The sequence below is a fragment of the Sorex fumeus genome, unplaced genomic scaffold (assembly GCF_029834395.1).
Source record: "Sorex fumeus unplaced genomic scaffold, SorFum_2.1 ptg000037l, whole genome shotgun sequence".
Classification (NCBI taxonomy): domain Eukaryota; kingdom Metazoa; phylum Chordata; class Mammalia; order Eulipotyphla; family Soricidae; genus Sorex; species Sorex fumeus.
The window spans coordinates 30,174,574-30,200,412 of NW_026606094.1; the positions used below are offsets into that span (position 1 = coordinate 30,174,574).

Genomic DNA, 25,839 nt, shown 5'->3' on the forward strand with positions numbered 1-25,839 from the left:
ACTTTAAGGCTTTTAAAATATGTTTGTATATATTTTTGTCAAAAAATAATATAAAATCAGACCTAAATTTGGACTCATATCTTATTGTATAGTATTTTCAAATAGACATAATCTGTGAATATGATTTATACTCATATTTTAAAGAAAATTTTATTTCAAGAAACTAAACAAACTATTCCTTTAGTAGTCCCAAAGGTTTGAAAATGTGGGTTATTTGGCAATTATTCTTAATAAAAGTTTCACAAGAACATTAATATTTCTTCTGAAAAGCTGAATACTAAATGTTTTATATAAAAACTCTTAAAAGTTTCATCTATGTATTCAGTAGGGGATTTTGATTATTTACTTTCAGATATTGCAAACATCTTTTTTTTTTCAGTAATTGAGAGCATCTTTAAACACATTCTAAACCTGAATCCTACTGAAGGATACAATAATTTAAACTTTTAAACATCAGTGGAATGTTTTGAGCACTCCCTTTCCCCATTAAATTTACAAAAGTTCCTTTCTCAAAAAAAAAAAAAAACTAAAAAGCTTCTGCACCTCAAAACAGTGACCAAAATACAAAGACAGTCTACAGAATGGGAAAGGATATTCACCAAGTACACATCCGACAAGGGGTTGATATCAAGGATATACAAGGTACTGGTTGAACTCCACAAGAAGAAAGCACCCAACACCATCAAAAAATGGGGCGAGGAAATGAACAGAAACTTTCGCAAAGAAGAAATCCGAATGGCAAAAAGGCACATGAGAAAATGCTCTACATCATTAATCATCAGGAAGATGCAGATCAAAACCACAATGAGACATCATTTCACACCACAGAGACTGGCCCACATCCACAAAAACAAAAGCAACCAGTGCTGGCATGGATGTGGCAAGAAAGGGACCCTCCTTAACTGCTGGTGGGAATGCCGAATGGCCCAACCCTTCTGGAAAACAGTAAGGACAATTCTCAAAAAATTAGAATTTGATCTCCCATTTGACCCAGCAAGCACAGCGGGTAGGGCGTTCGCCTTACAAGCGGCCAACATGGCCGACCCGAGTTCAATTCCTCCGCCCCTCTCGGAGAGCCCGGCAAGCTACCGAGAGTATTCGATATGCCAGACACAGTAACAACAAAGTCTCCAATGGAGACGTTACTGGGCCTGCTCGAGCAAATCGACGATCAACGGGAGGGCCTTTACCTTTACCTTTATTTGACCCAGCAATACCACTCCTGGGAATATATCCCAGAGAGGCAAAAAAGTATAGTCGAAGTGACATTTGCACTTATTTGTTCATTGCAGCACTCTTTACAATAGCCAGAATCTGGAAAAAAACCTGAGTGCCCGAGAACAGATGACTGGTTAAAGAAACTTTGGTACATTTACACAATGGAGTACTATGTAGCTGTTAGAAAAGATGAAGTCATGAAATTTACATACAAGTGGTACTACATGGAAAGTGTCATGTTAAGCGAAATGAGTCAGAAAGAGCGGGATAGACACAGAAAGATTGCATTCATCTGGGGAACATAAAGCAACAAAATGGGAGACTAATACCCAGGAGTGGCTGAGATTAGTACCAGGAATTTTGCTCCATGACTTGGAGGCCAGCCACATTTGCTAGGGGAAAAGGAAGCTCAGATAGAGAAGAGAGCACCAAATAAAGGGTGTTGTGAGGATCCTCCCACGGTGGGAGAAGCATGCTGAAAGTAGACTATAAACCAAACATGATTGCCACTCAATGTCTCTTTTGCAAAACACAGGACCCAAAAGAAGAGAGAGAGAACAAGGGGGAATGCCCTGCCACTGAGGCGGGGGGATGGGGGGTTGGGGGTTGGGAGGGGTGCTGACACCCGTAGTGGTGGAGGATGGGTGCTGGTGGAGGGATGGGTACTTGATCATTGTATAACTGAAACTCAAGCACAAATATGTGTAAGTCTATAACTGTACCTCATAGTGTTTCACTAATAAAAAAATATGTAAGTAAGTAAGTAAAGGCCCTCCCGTTGATCATCGTTTTGCTCGAGCGGGCCCAGTAACGTCTCCATTGGAGACTTTGTTGTTACTGTGTCTGGCATATCAAATACGTCACGGGGAGCTTGCCAGGCTCTGCCGTGCGGGCGAGATACTCTCAGTAGCTTGCCAGGCTCTCCGAGAGGGGCGGAGGAATCGAACTCGGGTCGGCCATGTTGGCTGCGTGCAAGGCAAATGCCCTACTGCTGTGCTATCGCAAAAAAAAATATGATTTCACTTTATAATGTATTATATGGCATATAGTAACAGATTTTTAAGGGCTTAATTAGAGAAATACAAATTAATATAAGGAGAAAATATTAAGTGGATTATTTGTGAGTCATTTGGGTATCTTTTCAACTGTACTAACTGCATGTAGCATAATGAGCACAAAAGCTACCATACCCATGTAATTAAAATCATGCTATCAAGCTCTCTACGTACATGATAAATCTCTTAAAACTGAACATATGCAACATATTATCACAATCTACCATACAATTCAAACCTACAGAGTAGCTGGCACTAATCAATGTTTTAATTATTTGAAAGCGAACTCTAGGATGTTTCAGTTTTTCAAGTCCAAACTTTAGAAGATGACTATTTCTTCACTCACTCTCGATTTCCCATATAATTCCCCAGAAAGTTAAATATATTTTATTTTATTTATGAAAGATTTGAATTTGATACCTTGAAGCCAATTCTCTGTGAACACTTGATTTAGTTTTTTACATCAAAACTGAGTGGGAATATTATGTTTTTTAACTACAACATTTTTGTTTAAATCTAAAAGTATTTTACTAAAAATGGAGCAAAGGAAACAAAAGGAATTCAGGAGTGATAAACACAAAATTTATGACAATAGTAAAGAGTCACATAGATGATTATGTGAAATAGGAAAAATATGTCCCTAGACAATGCTTTTGGGTTACTCTGACCATCTAGATCAATAAAGTTTTTTTTTTATCAAGTACATTACTAGGAAAAAAATTAAACCTACATTTAGATTAGAAAAGTCATTTTTACAAGGATAGCTGATAAACCATCATATAGATTTTGTTAATCATATTTTATTTATTCTTTTAACTTTAAAAAAGGAGTCACAATTAATTGATTAAAGATGACTTACAATAATAGGGAAAGTTAATAGTGATTTTAAGAGCAATCTGATTAAAGTTCTAGCTCCCTGGCTTTGAAAAACCAGCTCTTTTCACATTAAACAGTCTTGGGCACTGGCTGCTAGGTGGAGGGACTTAGTCTTTCAATCATCAAAGACCTCCTGGATTTTTTCCAATTTAAGTGACAGAAACATTGAACAGTGCCAAAAAAACTGATAATGAAAGCACTAAATCCTTAACAATTTTTCTTTGAGCTGAACAAGGCAGAGGATCTGTCTCAAAGGCAAAAGAAATATTAATTTTCTTGAACATAATTAACTTAAATATTTTTTAAAGGTGCAAGAAATGAAAGAAGATGTTCTAATGGAGATTCCACTTAATTTTAAAAATGATCACTCTGCTCAGTTTTAATAGATGACTATTTTGGAGAAATCTCATCAAAGCTGGTAGCATTGTGTCATTTCTGATAAGACAATGAAAGCTGTATGGGAGTCATTTGAAAATAAGGTGACAGCTAAATGGACTAAATTTTTAAAAGGGTAACATTGTCTTGATTTAGGGTAATTTGAGCTGGTAAAGCTTCTATTAAGGACTACAAAGAAATGCCTAAATATATTAATTAATTCAAGTTGCTATTATTTATTAAATATCTGCTGCACATCTGTAGTGTGTTAAGAACCAGACACACAATAAGAATGTATCATTACAAAGGCCTCATTACAAATTCTGACAGGTAGATATATAGATATATATATCTATAATATATATTACAGATTATATAATACATAATATTATATAAATATATTATTTTAAAAATTGAAATGTAGGTAGATATATAAACATATCTATAATATATATTGCAGATTATATAATATATAAATATATAATTTTTAAAAATTGAAATGTAGGATTCTAGGGAAACATTTGAAAATAAGAAAGGATGATTTCTAGTACTTCGGGCTTACATTTAAAGGCCTACATAGTTTTAACTGGGAATGAATACTGAGAGAAAGGAATACAAGGAAGAAAATTTCTTTAAATAATAGACAGAATGGTTCTGAGGTTTCAGGAAACATGGTACATTGTAAGAATTGAAGCAGGTGACTAGGCTGAATAATAATACTAACTGAAAGGTGAGGTGATGCTTCAGAAAGTGAAAATAAATAGAATCTGAAAGGTTTAGGAGAACTATCAGGGATTTGGGTCTCCCATCTTATTGTTGATTTCTTTGATTAAGTTACCAAAGGTTTTGCCACCATGTAATAAATCATTAGTATTTACATAGTAAATCACATGGACACCAAGATAAAGTACTATAAAATTTCAAACAAAAATCAATTCACACAATGAATATATAGTGAGTATTTTTTTGTATGCCACATCCCACTCCACGAAATACAAATTAGCAGTGGACTTAATATATTTAAATCCCTGATGGAACTTACATTAATATTGAGTCTAGAGGGAAGTAATTACATACAGAAATAACTTAAAAGCTGGTTAGCTATTTAGTGCAACAAAGAAAAAAAATTAAACAGAATGGTGGTAGGAAGTGTTTGAACGTACTTTTGATGATATTGTTTTGTAAATCAATTTTCAGTAATTTATATGGCATTGTGCTATGGATCTGATTAGTTTCTTATTTTTTTCTAGTCAGAACCAGCTTCTTTTTTTTTTTTTTTTTTTTTTTTTTTTTTTTTTTCCCCTTTATTATATTTTATTTTTTTTAAAGTTGTAGATTTACAATTTTTTGTGCTTTGGTTTCAATTATACAATGATCAGATACCCATCCCTCCACCAGTGCCCATTTTCCACCACCATGGATAATATCCCTCCCACCCCCATCCCCCCATCCCCCCGTCTCTGTGGCAGGGCAATCCCCTGTGTTCTCTCTCTCCTTTTGGGTGTTGTGGTCTGCAAAAGAGGCATTGAGTGGCAAACATGTTCAGTCCATAGTCTACTTTCGACATGCATCTCCCCTCCTGGGAGGATCCTCCAAACATCCTTTATTTGGTGCTCCCTTCTCTATCTGAATAGCCCTTTCCTCTAGGATACCCGGCTGGCCTCTAAGTTATGGAGTAATCCTCCTGGTGCTGATCTCAGCTATTCTTGGGTATTAATCTCATACTTTGTTACTTTATATCCCCCAGATGAATGCAATCTTTCTATGTCTATCCCTCTCTTTCTGACTCATTTCGCTTAGCATGATACTTTCCATATTGTACCACTTGTATGTAAATTTCATGACTTCATCTTTTCTAAGAGCTACATAGTACTCCATTGTGTAGATGTACCAAAGTTTCTTTAACCAGTCATCTGTTCTTGGGCATTCAGGTTTCTTCCAGTTTCTGGCTATTGTAAAGAGGGCTGCAATGAACAAACAAGTGCAGATGTCACTTCGACTATACATTTTTGCCTCTCTGGGATATATTCCCAGGAGTGGTATTGCTGGGTCAAATGGGAGCTCAATTTCTAATTTTTTGAGAATCGTCCATACTGTTTTCCAGAAGGGCTGAACCAGTGGACATTCCCACCAACAGTGAAGGAGTGTCCCTTTCTCGCCACATCCACGCCAGCATCGGTTGCTTTTGTTCTTTTTGATGTGGGCCAGTCTCTGAGGTGTGAGATGGTATCTCATTGTGGTTTTGATCTGCATCTCCCTGATGATTAATGATGTAGAGCATTTTCTCATGTGCTTTTTTGCCATTCGGATTTCTTCTTTGAGAAAGTTTCTGTTCATTTCATTGCCCCATTTTTGGATGGGGTTGGATGTTTTCTTCTTGTGGAGTTTAACCAGTATTTTGTATATCCTGGATATCAACCCCTTGTCAGATGTGTATTCGGTGAATATCCTTTCCCATTCTGTAGACTGTCTTTGTATTTTGGTCACTGTTTCTTTGGAGGTGCAGAAGCTTCTTAGTTTAAGATAGTCCCATTTATCTATCTCTGTTTTCACTTGCTCGGCCAGTGGCGTGGCATCTTTGAAGATACCATTAGCTTCAATGTCATGGAGGGTTTTGCCAACTTTATCTTCAATGTACCTTATGGTTTCTGGTCTGATGTTGAGGTCTTTAATCCATTTTGATCTTACTTTTGTACATGGTGTTAGGCAGAGTTCTGAGCCTATTTTTTTGCATGTAGCCGTCCAGTGATGCCAACACAATTTATTAAAGAGGCTTTCCTTACTCCACTTCACATTACTTGCACCTTTATCAAAGATTAGATGAGCATATGATTGAGGAGAGATGTCAGTGTATTCAACCCTGTTCCATTGGTCTGCAGTTCTGCCTTTAGAACCAGCTTCTTAATACCCATTCATGTTGTTAGGAATACATATGAGCCTAACATCATAAATTAGCTGTTGTATAATACTGTTTCCATCACATTTTGTACACTCTCAGTGATAAAAAATAAATGCCAACTATGTAGTCTTTCTTTTTTTGTGTGTGAGGGTTTGCCCTAGCAGTGGCTGGCCTAGTTCTGCTAGAGGGACACTAGGGCTTATTCAAATCAGCAGAGGTGTAGGGTTTATGTATTACTTACTGGGGATCAAACTTGAAACCTCATGCTTTCTAGGCATGAGCTCCAGTCTTTGATTTGTCTCCCCACCCTGAATTCCATCTACTGTTTTTCAAGAACAAAGCCAGGTTACAGATACATGCATATTTTTGTATTCCGTTTGTTGAGTACAGTGGGGGTGGGGTAGAAAGTATAATAGTGGAGGAAAAGTGGGATTGATTTTGAATTTTGAAACCAAACCATAGCTTGGGATGGAATGTTGAAATAGTAGAAAGAGCCTAGACTATTATAACACTTCAGAAAGCAATAAAACATCTCAGACTAGGTTGATGGTATTGGTAGGACTGAGTAGAAAGATGACGTAAATCGATGCTTCAAAAATTAGGGTGATTGACCTTGAAAATAGAATAGCTATGGAGGTGAAGGAGAAGGATATAGTAACACTGACAGCATTTTAATTTTGGCAAATGGATAATGGTAAAAAAAATTTCATTGAGTTAGTGAATACTGAAACTGAACTCTTAAAGAGAAAGATAAATGCATGTGACACTGAATTACATATAAAAAATCACATGTGAATTTTTATATGTAAGTGAATTTTTATATGAATTTTTTCAAGACATTCTATGTAGCAGATTGACAGAACCTACACAATTTCCTAATAAAATCATTTAGATTTTAAAAGTTTAATAGAAACAGTAAAATGATAATGAAATAATTATAAAACTATGATGCAAACTATAATACAAGACACAGCACTAAAGGCATACTGAAGTCTACACAGAAATGACTGTAATTTTACCAGGCAAATCGTGAAAGAGAGACATTGAGAGTAGATCAAAGGAGATAGAATTAAAGGGACCGAGTGATTGACAGTTGTGTGAAACCAAGGATGACTTTTATATTTTTGACCTGGATAACTGTATTAATTATTAAATGTGCTATTAATCTTTGGACTATGGAACGTTTTGGGGATATGGTGTGCTTAGTTTAGGCTAACTTTAGCCCATGTTTTCTGAAATACAAAGCGGATGAAGCCTTGTATCAGGAACTTATTATCAAAGGTAATGGAAGGGGAAAAAGGATGACAAAGACAAAAGAGAGATACTCTATAGAGAACAGGTATCTACACTATGTACTCTGAAATGTTTTCCACTGTGTATAAGATTATAATATGCTTTCTGCTTTGTTTCTCTTTGTTTTCCCATTTTTACAATATCATCAATGGGAGTTGCAATATCATTAATGATAGTGTCATGCATACTCATTTCAACATTAAACCCTCCACAAAAGTGCTTGTTTCCCTCCACCAGTATTCCAAGGACCACTCTGAAATGATGTTTGTGCAAGTATTCTCTAAAACATCACACTTGTTTACTCCTGTCCACTGTTTTATGTCAAAATTCTATTTATCTTTGCATGTGATGGCCTACATTTGACAATGAATCCGGGCCATAGTATTTGGATTTTATGGCACCATAAAGTTTTAAAACATATTTAAAATGACTGCTCTATAAAATTCCCCTTGTCTTGCAGTTTACATGTCCTTGCATTCTGCTTAACATACACTTCCCATAATTTCTTTTATATTTTCTACCAAGATCTCATCATTTCTAATTTTAACTATTACTCCCATTTCATATTTTATAGATATTTATAAATGCAACACTATTTTTCTATGGCCTGTGAAGTCAGTGGCATTAATATAATTATACTCAAATAACAATCTCAGTGTCATTTCTTATCTGATTATACCTCCTAAAATTCTTATTTTAAGGTATCGCTTCCTGGGGGCTGGAGAAATAGTACAGCAGGAATTATGCTTGCCTTGCATGATCTGTGCTCATTCCCCAGCATCCTATATGATTCCCTGACCACTTGCAGGAGAAATTCCTGAGTGCAGTGCTGGAAATAACTTCTGTGCATTGCCAGATGTTGGCCCCAATCGAAAAACAAAATAAAATGCCTCTATAATGCTAGTGATTGGCTCAACATAATTGTACATCAGTATTTTTTCTACCTTTTGTGTGTGTGTATGTGTGAGGAATTTACTACTGTATGATCACTTGGAAGAGGATCCTACCTCTGATTGTAAAGATATGAAATGAAATACTACCGGGAATCCTGATAACTAGGATCATCTGATCTCATCCCAGTTAGTCATAAACTCTTGGTTCAAACTTTGAATCTGGAATGATTAAAATAAACTGAGAGAACTGAAGATGTTCTTTGGTGTCTAATGGCCTGGTTCAGTAGCAAGGTCCAATTTCTAGGACTGCTGTTAGTCATCAGTGGTCAGAGATACTTGGCAAAAATTTCTTTTATTGAACATCCCTATATGAATGCTATATTATAAACTGAAGTCAAGCATACCCTGGATGAATAACGCCATTTAGCACTTTCTCAGATTACTTTTGATTTTTGTGTTGTTGTTCTTGAGTTATGGGACAGGAATTTCTTACATATTTTGGAGGTTAACCCCATATTAAATATGTGGTTTGCAAATATTTCTCCCTTTCTGTAGACGACTTTTCACCATGTTGATGGTATCCTTTCTTATGCAGAAGCTTTTGGGTTTCATATAATCCCACTTGTTTTTGTTCTACTCAGGCTCTCAACAGATTGTATTCTGCCCACTCACATCAGGGAGAACTATCTGCTTTACTTAATTCACCCATTCCAATCTTTCCAGAAGCACACCCACAGAACACCCCCAAAAGAGTTTTAACCAGATATCTAGACATTCCATGTCCCAGTCAAGCTGACACCAAAAATTAACCATCACATCTAGCAATACTTTTGATGTTTTAATGTTGTTATTTCAGTCCAAATATTTATCTGTGAAGTATATCCTTTAAATCAATCTAATAAAGAGAACTCTTTATACTTCTTTGGCAAACTCAGCAGCTACTCATCAATGCATTCAGCTTGTTACTCATCAGCACTTTCTCTCAGACTGGTCTTATATATTTTACCTGTTGCCCTAGTTCCATCCTGAAGGTCATTCAGAACATATCTCATTTCTCTATTACATTCATCAATTATTATTTATTTATTTATTTATTATTGAATAACCATGAGATACACTTAAAAAGCTTTCATGTTTGAGTTTCAGTCATAAAATGATTGAACACTCATCCTTCCATCAGTGTACATTTCCCACCACCAATGTCACCAGTACCCCTCCTACCACCCCTCCCGATCCCCCCTCCCACACACTGCCTTTACTGCAGGCACTTTGGTCCTTTGTCTACTTTGAGCGCACACCTCGCATCCTGAGTGATCCCTCCAACCATCATTGACTTAGTGATTTCTTCTCTATTCCAGTTGCCTTCTCCCCCAGCACATGAGGCAGGCTATCATTGAGCAATCCTCCTAGCCCTTGTCCTGTCTCTACTGTCTCTACTGTCTGTCTCTACTGTCTTTACTGTCTCTACTGTCCTGTCTCTACTGTCCTGTCTCTACTGTTAGTCTCATACTATGTTATTTTATATTCCACAAATGAGTGCAATCAATCTATGTCTGTCCCTCGATTTCTGGCTCATTTCACTTGGCACGATACTCTCCATGTCCATCCACTTATTGGCAAATTTCGTGACTTCATCTTTCCTAAAAGCTGCATAGTATTCCCTTGTATAGATGTACTATAGTTTCTTTAACCAGTCGTCTGTTCTCAGGCACTTGGGTTGTTTCCAGATTCTGGCTATTGTGAGTAGTGCTGCAAGTTCATCAGTTATTTAAATACAGTGATCAGCTGTCCTCAAACCCTCTCAGTAAAGGCCCAATATTGAGTTCATAGCAAATCTAAAACTAGTATTTCAACTTGTAATTTACAGGCTTTACCTGTATTCATGGACAGCTAATTTGGCTTTCTCCTAACCATAACAATTCCCTATTTGCCTTGGATATTTGGAGCACTCTCACCTTTCATTGACTATCCTATGAATCTTAGGCCATTTACAGAATCTCCTCCCCACTTTCCCCGTGCAGATGAGAATAGCATTATTACAGCATTTATTTTCAGAAAATTTGTGGTGTGATTAACTTGACCTTAGAGAAATCAGAACTTCAGGGACACAGAAAGGCAGCTTGGGACACAAACTATCTCATTAGACAATCACCTACTTAACAATAATGCAATATTATAGTTGTATTTAATTTTTACAAGTGCAGTATAAAGAGTGTTTGTACTTAAAACTGTACTACTAGCACACAATGATGTTCTGTGGTTTGACCAATCCTGTCAAACCCAATGCTCTCTCCCTCAGCAGATTTTCTTCCTAATCTAAGTGCCAGTTTTTCAAATATTTATATTTTCTTGTTCGTATTTAAATAATTTTGTTAACTTTGACAATACCTTGGTAAATATTTTCTTATTTTGAAATGACTATAAGTTACACTCTTGGGATTGCTTCTTTACTCTCATATGATCTTTACCTCTACCATTTTTGAAAAGTATATTTCACAAACTGCCCCCAGTGCCATGTAATCCTGTCAATGGCCAAGATCCAGAGACTATAAAATAAAGCTCTTGGAAGAGAGCAACGCAGAATCTCCTACCCCAAACTGGTTGGGTTGTGTTTCTGGCCCCATCCCAAACAGAGCCCCGGCAACTGAAAACCTCCAGAATCCAGCCACAGCCATGCTCAAGGCCACTCTCCACATTCTCGAACAGACCTCACGCATGAAGGAACCGGCAGAGGAACCCAGGTATGCAGGACCCGGGCCTGAGATCTCCAAGCCTGCTTGGATTGGGACTGGGCCTCCTCTATCCAGGTTCCGTTTTTCAGTAGCTTGGAAGTCACACCCACAAACTGTCCCTGGTGCCATGTAATCTCATTAATGGCCCAGATCCAGACACTAAAAAATAAAACTCCCAGAAGATAGCAACACAGTTTTTCCTGGAGCCTGGCCTCTTGGAGAGCCTGGCAAGCTACAGAGATTATCCCACCCGCACAGTAGAGCCTGGAAAGCTCCCTGAGGCATATTTGATATGCCCAAAACAGTAACAATAACAAGTATCATTCCCCTTACCCTGAAAGAGCCTCTATTACAGCAGCATTCAGAAAAGAGGCTGCTAAAATCTCAAGGCTGGGGTGAATGAAGACATTACTGGTGCCCGCTCGAATAAATTGATGAACAATGGGATGACAGTGATATAGTGATACAGTGATATATTCTAATTAACAAAGGAGTTACACACATTTAAAATAAAACAAAAAAGCAAAAATACTCTTTGAATAATTGGGAAAGTATATTAGAAGAATATAAAAAATTGAAATTTATAAGTCTAAACTTTTTTTATTTTATTTTATTTTGATTTTGGATCACAACCCAAGTTCTTGGGGCTTGATCCTGGCTCTGCACTCAGGGATTACTCTTGGCAATGCTTGAGAGACCATATGCAAGGCAAAAACTTTACTCTCCAAACTCTCCAATCCCTGAGTCCAATTTTATATTTAGCAGTTATAGGATAATACCTCAAGAAAGTGTGGCCTCAAAATATGTCTAACATAATCAAATAAATGATAATCATAAAGACACCTAAGAACAGAAAATAATAAGCAATAAGAATAAAGAGGATGTGATTATTTGAGATAAGAATGGATATTAATAGGGAGTGGTTTAGAAATGAAGTGAAATTTATAATAAATGTATTTGTAATACATTTATAATAAAGTTATAAATTTATTTCATATTAAATTTAATAAATGAAAACACATAAAATAGATATTTCTTCTTTTGCTAGCTCAAAATCATAATAAAACATGCACAAGAGACAAGCATTTTTATTTCTCTTGATATTCTCATAATATCTCCTAATAAAGCCTACCTAGAGAATAGGAAGAGATTTTGAAGACTAAGGATGAAAAAAGAAAATGTTATTTCCCAAACTTTAAGAACTTCATCTATGTTATTAAGGAAAAGAGAAAATGAGGTAAAATATCAGTTGAAATTATTAGTTATATTAAGGCAAAATTTGATTTGTAGAATATATTTGTCAAGAGGGCCAATTTGAATGCTCCATTAACTTTATTGAATAGCCTAGAAAACATACTGAAGATTGGGTAAATATATCAACTTTTGAGCATATAACATGCCAAACTTTATAACTTTAATCTGAAAAAAATGCCCACAAGCATATCCATTTGTTAGACAGTTTTTCTACATGAATAGGACAGAGAATGTTGTTTCAATTAAATTTCGGATTGTACTCCTCATCAAGGTAGTGCTTTGTGGATACATTTGTAAACATCATCTTTGTTTAACTCATTGTTGCTCCTTGCTGCTGCCAAATTTAAAAAAATATTAAAATGGAAGAATTAGAACCAAGAAATAATACCAATTGAATTAAAGTATAACAATCAACATAGGGAAAGTTTTTTTTTTTTTATTTGATTTTTGGTTTGGAGGCCACACCCAGCGATGCTGAGGGCTTACTCTGATTCTACACTCATGATCACTCCTGATGGACATGGGGGACGATTTGGATTGCTGAGGATTTTACCTGGTTCAGACGACCACATGAAAATGAATTGTACCTGCTGTATAATCATTCCAGCCCCAAGAGGGGAAGATTTTTAAGATATAAAATAAGTATTGTATAGAATCAACATAGGATTTTGGAGGAAAGCAAAAGTGAAACTAAAGAGAGAAAAAGGAGATAAAGTCATTGAGATTTGATGGAAACAAAGGACCTGAAAGGTAAGTAAAAAAGAAAATATAAATCACAAGAGAAAATATGTAAGAAAAAATGCTTGAGAAAACAAGTATAGAGAGTACTAAAATAATGATGAACAGGAGTGTGATGATACAATAAGACTCCAAGGTCTCTCACTATAAAACATCTTCAACTTTCAAAAAAATAGGAGGCATATCTGCAGGCGCTCAAGGGCACACAATTATATCCAGTGGTGATGCGGGAGCTGTGTGGTATTGGGAATTAAATTCAGAACCTCGTACATACAAGGCAAATTATCTCCCACTCTGAGCTCCAGCCGCAAATATTTGAACTCAATATAAACATATCAAGATGTTTATATCATCTTCTTCAAAGATGAGTATATGCAGCATTTTCTGACACTGAAATTTTCATGAAAATAAACCAAGTATAATATTGTTGAATTTCCTTCTTGATTGTAAAGATAACCTTTAAATGCAATGGTCTACAAGGCAAGAGATGTGGCATAGTAGTGGTGTACAAGCATCCTGTGTGTGAGAACTTGGGACTGACCCCTGGAACTGTCAAATAAAAAAAGTGGCTTAAAACTATTATTACTCAATAGAGTGGCTAACGGGGAAAACAGGGAGGGTCTCAAAAAGAGTGAGGGGAAAAATATATAATTAGACTAAGGTATAAAAAGAAGATATTCCGTTTATTAATAAAATATTTTCATTAATATGATATATTTAAAAATATATTAATACCAACATTTCACTGATTTTATTTTTTTCAAATCGAACCAGGGCCACACACATTCAAGACAAGTATTCTACCCTTGAACTATATTCCTATTTCTATAGATCAACTTAAATCTATAACATACCGCATACAGAATTTCTTACAAAGAGCAAATAACAAGCATTACTTGGACATTAATATTAAAGGATGTATATACTCCAACTTCATTATAATAGAACTGTCTATTCATTTTTCTTAAGCATATTTATATATGCTCAGATTGTTCTGGGCATATAAGGACAGTTGTCTGCATTTATAGAATGCATTTGTAAATTAAGAATTGAGGCCATTTTATTCAACTGTTAACTTGAACATAAATTTGAATACATATTATAACTTTGTTCTAGATAGAAGATAGTTAAACTTTTCATGCTCCAAGATGAATCTCATTTGATTGGCATTTTTAGAAATGTGTTAGTTTAGTTAAAGAATATTCTAGTCTCTCCTCTTTAGAAGTTCAGACTGTTAAATAGCAATCACCTTTGAAGGACATTTTCCCCAAATGCTACCTTGCTGAATATAACTTAACCTTTTCTGGATAGCTCAGGGTCATCATTAGGAATAATCAAGAGTTTTGCTAGGTTATAATCTATCTTGTGGGAGAGGGAACAGCACTCCCACTATTTAAAAAAAAAAAGTGATTGTGCAGGACTCAGGTTTGTAATTTCTTCAGTACACCGATTTTTCTTTTCCCTTGTCCTTTACCACTGACAGATTGTCAAAATGCTTGCTTCCAGGAGCTTCCCACCACCACTTAGCCAAAGCATTACACATATCTTCACATCTTTTAATTTGTTTCATTTTATCATAAGTGAGATGAGAGAGAAGGGAGGGGAATAGTGGTTAAACTTACCAAATACTATTTGAAAATTAGTACTCGTGGACATTCTTGAAGGTAGAAGTGATAGCAACTGCCCTTTTGGCAACGGGTTACACTTCACTCCAAGTATAATAATATTTGCTTCATCTCCAGGGAAACTAGATAGCCGTATCTGAAAATTTTTCTCTAGAAGTTTTATGAAGATGATTTGCTCTTATCCTTGGAGGATGGAAAAAGAAATTGAAAGTATCTAATCCTCCTGGAAATAATTATGACATATCTGGCCTGGAGAAACCTTTCTGATTCTGTGGGCTAGTCCAAAGGGAACAAATAGATCCCTTGAGGAAAGAACATCTCTAATATATCAGGTCATATCACCAAAGGGCAGTTCTCTCTAGCTGATAGCATGCCCCACGCTGTAATAGCTTTAGATTTGGCACAGAGGTGGGAAGAAAAACAAACAAAAAATGTTGAAAAACTTTAAACCAAGGCTTGTTCTTTTATTCACCCATCATCATAAAGTGCATCTGAGTTTGAGCAATGTAGTTTTAAACTTCAGTTTAGTGACTTGGTGGTGGTGGCATACCTAGCTTTCTCAGGGCTTCCTTCTGGCTGTGTTCTCAGGGATCACCCTTGGTCTGGGTAGGTTACCTGCAAGCTCTTAACCTCTGTACAATCCCATTAGTTTCAGTTTAGCTACTTTTTATATTGTGTCAAAATTCCAGAGTTATCATCAGAATTCAGTTTTAAATTATGAAAATTTTATATTCATCATTATGAACACAGGTCTCAAATAAATTCAGAGCTGGATCCAAATGTTTAAAACCAGTAAATTCTTCTGGGCAGGGGCCATGGAGGAAAAAAAGATTTATCTTGTCCTTCCCTTCTTGCCCTCTCCCATCCCCATCCATCCCCGCCACCCACCCAGATCACTACAGGGAAGATGACACAGAGGCTGTGCCCTTTATCTGAAATCTTGGTTTAGTTTCTCAGATGCTCAGAACACCAGTCCACAAAGAAACAAATTGAATATACTTGGTGGCCACTGATCAACATCCTGCCCCTTTTAATAAAAAACGTCCCTCCTCTTTTCCTGCTTCAGATTGGGCTGGCAGCAAGAAAATTCTCTAGGACACACATCCACATTATTAACATGTAAGCCTGTTGCTTTAAAGCAAACTTTCACCTCTGCAATTTTACCCATTAGTTGCTAACTGAAAAGCATAAAACTTTCTCATGCTGTCAGAAAATTTAAAGCTACCCTAATGTAAAGATTTAAAACAGAGAGAAAGAAATAGGGAAAAGAAATCTTCTAAGTAGTATGGAATTATTAAGGAAAATTTTATTTTTCTTACTTTTCCATTAATTTTTTGAAAAAATAATAATTAATTCATGCTCCACACAGTTTATTGAGAGTAAGTCATAAATGATAAACTATTAACAAATTCCAATAACCACTGTTCACATTGATTACAATGACTACCATGTTTTAGTGAGAGAGTACACGTATTTCCCAATATATCTCAGTACTCTTGTATCTTTCCCAGAATCTTTCTATAGGATCTTTCTAATGGTTTGATATCTACACTTCTGTTTTCCAACTCTCCACTAATTTTCTGTACTGCCTGCTGAAAAATCAATATTTTTTATATTATTTAAGAAAAAAGCAGAGCACAAACAAAGACAAGTTATCAGAAAATGTATTTACCATGAATCTGATAAATATTTAAGTGGTAAAATCAATACAAGTTAAGAGGGTAAAAAGGTTAGTGGGAAATACAGTTTTGCGGGTTGCTAGGTATTTTGTTTGACTTAACATGCCATAAAATAGTTTGAGAAAGAAGAAGATAAATAAGAATATCCATAGAAAAATAAGAACTATATGCTGGAGAAAGTGATTGAGTTGATATGATATTAATAATATGGTATGGGTTATTAGAAAAGGGATCAGAAAAGATTATTCATGAGAATTAAGATGAAAATAACAGTACTGCAATTACGATGCAAGATCAACCTAGGACAGAACTGCAAGCTCAAAGTGGTGCTACAATTCCAAACTGCTTGCCAAAAAGAGTCACAATTGGGTCAAAGATATATTTAGAGTATTAGACAAGGCTTTAACACTACCGAAAGATGACAAAATTATTACTGCTGAGTAGGAGCAAAGAACCTAGAATTTATTCTTTTACTCAAGTCACATTCACTGAGTACTTCCCAGATGCCATAATATCATTTTAAGCTTGAGTTAACATAATCTTAACAAATTACCTAATTTCTAATAGTAATCTTATAGGAAATGGATGCTGACAATAATTAGTTGTAGAATACATTTTAATTAAATAGTCATAGAATACAGTTATAAGTAAAATAAAGAAAAACAAAAACGAATCAGATGCAAGGGAAAAGAGAGAAGAGTAGCAGAAGAAAGTGAAATAACATTCAATATCCTATGTGGGCAAAAAATATGCTAATTCTCTCTTTGGAACAGAAACAAAACTGGTATTATTGATAGAAAGAGGCTAATAACAGTTTAAGTCAAACTTGTTAAATAAGGTTTTATTTTACTGATCCCTAAAAATTTGTATTTGCAGAGACTTTAAGAAATAACATTCATGAAAATAGTCCCAAAGAGACAAGTAACACTGACCAATTTTCCTCATTGTATCTGATTGTCACATACACACATAAGCCCATATCATAGCTAAGAGAAACGATTATCATTTAAGATAATGATATTTGGATATTAAAATTTATTTATTAAGCTGGATAGAAAAGGGCAAGTACTGAATATTCTTAGTCATCTGTGGTGTACAGGGAAACGAAACAAAACCAGGAATAGATAAAATCAATTTGATGAACTCTAAGCATGAAGTACAAACTGAGAACACTAGATTTGTGGGTGGGATGGGGGTGGTTGTAGACTGGAGTGTACTGCTGCTGGTGACACAGGGTCATGGATGGGGCCTACCTAGTAATTTCAGGGCCCTATAGTGTTGGGGGTACCAGGGTTACCTGATGGCATATTAACTTTTCATTGAATTTTATGAACAATTTGCTAAAGTAGTCAGAGTTTTTAAACTTTCAATAAGGAGGATATTTCATCTGGTGAGAATTTTCTGAAACAGAGGGTGGTAGGTTTTCTGGGAAACATTTTTCTATAAATTTCAGTCGAATCACTCATATGTCTGTGTATTTTTCTGCATGATCAATGGAGTCCTCAAAGTTTATGATTCTCTTTTGTGTTTGTTTTGAATGAAAATTGCAGCTTGTAAAAACAATTCATAAAACCTTCTACATCAATGGTAACCTTGTTAGAGTCTGAGAGCAACAACATCCTGAAATGAAACAATTTCTTAGCAGCAAAAATTAGGGCATTGCTTTTTCTATTTTTGATGAAATGACAGATATGTGGTCAAGTGGATTACAGACTGCAGAAAAGAAACTACAAGAAAAGAATATCTTGGAAAGTTTTCTTTTCAATATGCACTTCTGATTAAAAATGACTTATAGAATGAGATACTAGATTGTAGTTTTCAATGCCTCAAACAAGTTTGATGAAAAGAAGAACATTTGACAGAAAGAAACATTAGAATACCACTAAGAATGACTGAAATATACAAAATGTTTACTTTATAAAGTACTGTATCTGTAACATAAGTCTTACATGACCATCACTATTAGTCATGCTATTTCAGAGAAACACAGAATCATGTAAAAAATCATTGCAACTGATTTAAAATGGTTCCCATGAAGTAAAAAAACAATGGTCAAAAGTCATGATATTGTGAATCCCAGTGAACATATCTTAATGTAGAATTATTGCTGCAGTAACACATATTGTTTAATGTTTATAATTAAATTCTCAAAAGACTTGAAAAATTAATCCACTAAGCAAATATAAATATATTCTGCTCATTGAAACAGTGGAGACAAATATAAGTTAAACACTTAAAATCATGTATTTTTCTTCCCATTATCTGAGGGACAAGATACATTTGTCAAGTGAAATAACAATTTTTTCCAGATAAAAATTGGGAGTTATATGGGTAGGGGTTAGAAAATCATTGTAATTAAAGACAGGAGCTTGAGGGAAGTAAATTAAACTGTGAATATGACAGTTGTACAACCTTAGGCTATTAATATGGAAAGTTGTGAGACAGTTGAAGAAGTGAGTCATATGCCTATGAATATTGATTTTATTTTAATGATATACTCCAATGAGGCTGCTTCTGTTCCTTTTAGCTATAACTAAACAAAAATATATAGAACCAACATATTAAATAAATTATCTAATATGTTCAGAGTGATAGCAAATAAGTCATTTCATATTCATTGACTTTAGTTTCTTAGTCATAATTTATATGATAATATTAAATTAGTTAATTAATTGCTTGTTTCGTTTCTTCTAGTCTCTTTGGAGGGAAAGTACTTAAGGTATAAATTTGCATTGCCAATTTTGGAAAGAGCTGCCTTTACAAAAGTCCCAAACCAAAATGGAATTTTTGTCACACATTAATGCACTACAACACTTCTAGTCTTGGTGCCCTACACAAGCTGCATGCAAAAATCTTACACTCTCTATCAATAGCTCTGAACACAAATTAAATCACTTACCCAAAAAAGTAATTATAAGATCTCAAAGGAAGGTGTAAAAAACTTCACTAAATGTGTTTTCCTCTACAGGTCAAGTAAACATTTTGTGTGTTTTATGTGTAAATGTTTAGTCTTAAGATCAATGTCAAAGAGTTGCCTATAATCTTAAACAATAGGAATACTAGGGGGGAAAAACCAATATCAAGGAGAAAAAGAGTTATAATCTGGACTTGTAATAACAGCTGCACTCTTTTAAATTCAAGCTTCATGAATTCACTTCTATTACAAAGGTTAAGATTAATACAGTAATTTTTCCTTGTAATAGGATGTATACTCTGATATAAAGAAATTTTATAACATTTTGTCATTGGAATAAATAGATTATAAAATGCTGGCATTTTAGAATCTGCTTGCCCTTCGGGAAACATTATTTACATTTCAGGGGGTAGTAGTTCAAACAGAACTGTTTTCTGAAGATGATTTATACAGCAAATGATGATTTTTCCCCTTTGGAATGAGTACCCCTTTAGCTACTAAACTATCCACATTGGGAATACAGATTCAGAATTCCAGTAATAAATACATCAGAGTCATGCCCAAAATAGCCAATGTTGGTTTTCATTACAAAAATGAAATGCATTTGCTAAATTTATTGTTGTTGTTTATCATCATAGGACTGAATGTTTTATTTAACTAGAAAACTAGCTGCTCCATGCTTAAATTTTCTAAATTTTTATTTGCTACACCAGAGTTTACAGTACTTGTCTATGCATTGATGTGGGGAAACTTCAGTTGCACATAGTAATAAATTTTTTAAAAAATTGATATGCTCTTTATAGTAGCATACAGCATTTATAATAATATATAGTTAATTGTTTATATAATTGTATTGACCCAAGATCAGGTAAGTGTGGATCCAGAATTAGGAGAAACCACAATTTGATTGGAAAGGTGAATGCCATACCTGCAATATCCTCTCTGATATAAAAATAAACCCAAATAACAAGACAAAACCCCCCAAAACTATTGGTCTTGATTTTGTCTTCTTAAAAATTCAGATAATATTATAATAGGTATTACAATACTTTAAAAAATGTTCAGAGTTAGGATCAGTAGTTCTTCAATAGATAGAAAAATAACTGTTTTGCTCTAAAAGTACAGAAAGAAAAATATGTTACAACATAAGTGCTGCTCTGGAACATGGTTGTGCTTGATCTCAGTAGAAAAATTGAGTGAAAAATAATCCAAGCATATCTTGTGGGGAGGTGATATTAGTACACGATGGCATTCACAACATACCAGGAGGCTGTAATGTGAGTCATGAACATAACTTCACAAACCGGAGAAAGTCAGAACACATGATTAAGAAACCAGGATACTTCAGCACTTTGGACAGCTCCCAAAAGAGGGTACACTCCCAAAAGGTGGTGCACTTCCTTTCAGAACAACCTTAAAATTACCAGACCTACTACAATCTCAGGGCTTGAGCGATAGCACAGAAGGTAAGGTATTTGCTAGCGTGCGACTGACTGGGGTTCGATTTCTCCACCCCTCTTGGAGAGCCCGGTAAGCTACCGATAATATCTCGCCTAACTGGCAAGGACCCCGTGATGTATTCGATATGCTAAATACAATAACAACAAGTCTCACAATTTGTTGTGAGACATTACTGGTGCCTGCTCCAGCAAATCTTTGAACAACAGGAGGACAGTACTACAGTGCTACTACAATACCACTTCCTGGTGGCTAATTTGTATCAGAATGTAACCTTAATCCCAAAGGAAGTATATGCGTGGATCCAAAGAGCTCTGAGGTCTTTGTTTTACATAAAGCCTATATCTTTAATCTTGGTGTAATGCTTGAGGAATTGTCTGCCTTGTCTCTGGACCTGGCTATATTAACTAAGTTTCAAATGTGATTAAATATGAAAAAAGTAAGAAAAAAGACAATCGATTATATAGCAAAGAATCTTTTCAACAATACCTGGTGGTCATCATTACAGTTAAGTGCTTGGGTTGTTTAAATTCAAGACTATTTACGAGCTATTGTAGAACAAACTGAAAAGAGGTATGGTGGGGTTGAGTGGGGGGTGTTAGAATAAGTCCTTAGAATCTGCTACAATTCTGTCTGAGACCATGCGGTCTAACAATACATGGAACTCAAGCACATTAACACTTTCCCTACAGACTACAGTAAATAAAAGAATTGGCCATTTGGACCAATTACTTTGCGCTAAATTCTAAGAACTAGCACTGCAATACAGGATCACGCATCTGGTTTCTAATCAAATGACAAATTCCCACAGCATAAAAATGAGAATATATGATAATAGAACATACATGTATTCATATGAGAAATGCTGCAAAGAATATATTCTTCCTTATAACTGCTTTTCGTGTGGATGTTTCCTTGCCAAAAATGAGTTGTGAGAGAGAAAACACAAGAGAAGGACTGTAAAACTGGTTTACCGAATGATGAGAAATGAACCAGATTTCTTTATAGATGCCTTCCTTGAACTTTGTTAATAAATATGAATCTGTGCTCAGTCCTGACAAGAAATGTGTCAAGTTGGAAAGTATTTAGGAAAGGTAAGGACTGTTTCCTTACCTCTAGTTAACCTCAGCAGCCTCAAGGGTTTTGGGTTGGATAAGTTGAATCAGTCTTAAGGACTTTGCAAGGTTCATAGGTTTGAAAATTTGAAACTGAGCAACAAAAGCACTTCATATATTCTCCAGAAGATTCCAGAATAACAGATACATTTTCTAGTCTGTCAAGGGCTCTAAAAACTACTAAGAAGGAACAAAAATGTTCTGGTAAGAAGGAAAACAGGTAACAATGACCTAAATATTGCCAAAGAGAGGTAGAGCAATTAGACTTTAACATCATGAAACACTGGTATCTTGAAAGTTTGATAAATATAAAATCTCTTACGTCTTTCTTTGACTAGCTGAATAGCATTTTACTATTCCTTGTTTATTCTAACTATACCAACAGCAGAAAAGTACACAAAGAATTTTCTTTCTTATTTACTCTAAATTTTTTATATATTTTCTATGATTTATATACACAACTATTTTATATGTAATTTACAGCAGCTCATTTTTATCAATATAGCTTATTTATTTAAATATTTTCCATTGGTCTTTATCATCATTCATTTTTGACATTATGAGGAAAAACAATAATTAGATAGAAAACCATTTCCTTTTCCTGGGTATTTTTGCCCATTTCTACAAAAATGCAATTAGTCTAAATGTCTCGACCATAGCTGAGACACATGAGCCCACCTGAGTTTCCCTAGAAGTGTAAAGTAAAAGAAGAAATTTGAATATTTCTAATAACTTTAAATAATTGCATTTTTCAATTATTCTACCGGACAACTGTATAGAAACAAGAATGGAATAAAGGCCTTTGATAACAAGGCAATTCCAGGTTCTTTGCCGATAGGTTGATGGGTTATGCAACAAAGGAATGAGCTTTGTTCTATTAATATCGCTCACTACTGAACTTACAACTCTGTAAAATGCTTATTATTTGGACTTAAATATAATGAATATACATAGATTTTCACATAGTAATTGAAGCAGGGATAAAAGTATTTTATAAGTTATAATGCTTTACAATTTTTGTTACACAAACATAGAAGCCACATTCAAGTAGATAGTACTTAAATATATAAATATGACCAAATCAGTACATGACTACTTATTTGTATTTATCATATTATCACTACCATTTAACTAAGATTCCTGAGATATAGGGTTATGAATGGATTACGTAAAATTTAGAGTGGGTTAGTAATAAAGCAGTATGTGAGTATTAATCTTCTAACACTGTATTTTCCTCTGAAGCACACTTCACACATCCAAGGTCTTACTTTTATCTGCTATTCAGCTACTTGCTTAGGCACACAGAATGACATGTTATTGTGGAAGTGGTTTAGAATTGCTTCCCAGATCACATTTTCCTGCGCCATCATTTTGCATGAGAAGTAAGTAAAGGTCAATGATGTGAAGGAAACCACATATAGAAAACCTGACAAAAAATGACAGGGCTGGAACATTAGTTCTTTGTGCCTTTAGATGCTCCCTAGAGGTAAGGGTAATTTATCTGGAAGACACACTTTAGCTTCAGAGGAGGATCAAAAGGATAGATACTTTGGTTGGTATATACACATGTATTTCTCTTGAGAGAACTGTATCCTGGCATATAACTGTTCTTTAGTAAATTTTCTTTCTAAGAGATTAACAGTTTACTAAAGCTCTCAAACCCCAAATACCAGAACATTGTTAACACATGTTCTAAAGCATTGCAATCAAAGGGAAAAACAGGATGCAGCAAGGAAGAGATTAAGCAGTAACTCTGCTTACCTTCATAAGTTCCACTTTCTAGGAGAGCACCACTTTTCTCCAATTCCATAAAATCTTCAACAGTGATGAAAATATAGTCCACTCCAGGGACCTCACCCTCCTTATGTGGCCTTGTGGTGCCTAAATGAGAAAAATTGGAAACAAAAGAAAGATTCTAAATGATTTATTGTTGAACTTTAGAAATACCACCATACTCAGAATACTTAACAACACTTGTTTGTACATCCCCCAAGTTGGCAGATGGCATTTGTCCTTCTGTTTGTTTGGCAACAGAAAATAGAAAGGGGTAAAGATTAAAGTAAATATACAAAGCAGTTTTCTTCAACAAGCTTTCAGAGAGTTCATCGCCATGGAATGTGGCTGCATAGATTTTTCAGTGAAAAATGTAGACCATTGTGCCCTTTTTGAAGAGGTGGTTTGAATGTTGGGCTAGAAGTCGGCTAGCTCAGGAATTTACTTATCTCCTTCCCATGAATGGTTCTCTATTGTTCCATCCACTGCTTTGCTATGACATAAAATTAAATGAAAAATAAAACTGATGGCAAAATATCAGTTCATCTTTATATTTCCATGATCTATTCCTTTTTCTGTAGAGGTGCAGAACTTTATTTGTTAATTGTGTACCAAATAATAACTATAAAACAGATTTAAGAGATCACAAATCTTCACTATTATTTCACAATAAGTAAATAATTAAAATCAAGTAACAATTATAACTGAATAGTTATAAACTTACAGTATCAAGTTTAGAAGGTGGAAAACTCCATCATATATTTTCCTTTCATATATTTTTTATCATTTTTCTAATATCTCCTTTAAATGGCCTCCCTCTCTTTCTTTCCCCCTTTTTCCTCCCTTCCTCTTTTTCTCACTTTTATCCTTCCTATCTCTCTTCCTCTCTCACCCTCTTCCTTCCTTCTCCTCTCCTTACTCTGTTCCTGTGGAAATGGGGAGTGTCACCCTTCCAGGGTGCTTCCGTGGGTGAAGGTAATAGGAGGATCAGCTCAGTACAGCTGTCCTGGACAATTCAGGTTCTCTGACTGACAAGTTAGTGAGATATATTAGAGACTCTAAGTTTGTTTTCTGGGATACTTTTTTTTGTGAGCATTCTCTAAATGTAATCCTTTTTTAAAAATCACATCTGCAAGACATTTTGTATGGTCAACTGAAATTTCTATAGCATACACAGGCCAATAATATGCAGAAATTTACCAAGGGTGACTAAGCACAGTAATGCTATATTGTCAGACTTTTTCATATTTAAATTTTCTTCCATCTTTTCTACATACTAAATTTTAAAAGTGTTTCAAATGCTTAGGTTTTATTTTCACTCCCAGTTATCTTTTTCAACAAGTTCATGGAAATAACCTGTCTGTTCTCCTTTTGGTCTACTAGAATCAAATGTGACATTCAAATGAGAGTTAAAACTAGTGGCAGAATACACAATGAACCAAGGAAATTGATTTTTGGTAATAATAAATAATTTCCATTGAAAACTATTTTTTAATATTTAAGGCATTATTTTCTAAAATTAAATTTTAGAACTTTGGGGTTGCAGAATTTTTCCTTCATAATCACACTGATGACTTTCACCGGGCTTTTTTTATTTTGTTTCACTGAACCTCAGTTATGCTTTTATGCTATAAAACACAAACCTCCCACACCTAGTATGCATAATGTTATTAAATTAATGTTTCTAAGAGAACGTTAACTTTCAATAGCCTGACTTTTATGAGCTTACCCCTGGTGAATTAAAAGTCAATTAATATAAGGTTCTGAGGAGGAATTTGTTTCTATATTTCTAAATCATTAGGAAAAAGCACATTAAAAAGTTTTAATTTTCCTTCCTAATTCACCTCTATATTTTAGAAGTACACACTTTGATTAATTAACTTCTTGCTGTATGCTTTCTGGCACAATGTGAGCACAGGACCACATACTTAAGGGCAATTTC

General features: G+C 34.9%; 1 protein-coding gene across 11 annotated transcripts in view; it reads right to left on the reverse strand.

The window, feature by feature from the left end:
- The window catches only part of MAGI2 (membrane associated guanylate kinase, WW and PDZ domain containing 2), a 1,504,283-nt gene that overhangs the window by 636,932 nt on the left and 841,512 nt on the right, over positions 1–25,839 (reverse strand). For all 11 annotated transcript variants that reach the window (XM_056117966.1, XM_056117965.1, XM_056117957.1 and 8 more), the window contains one exon: positions 23,886–24,005. In XM_056117966.1, the coding sequence (XP_055973941.1) occupies positions 23,886–24,005 (120 nt within the window). The remainder of the gene's footprint in view (positions 1–23,885; positions 24,006–25,839) is intronic.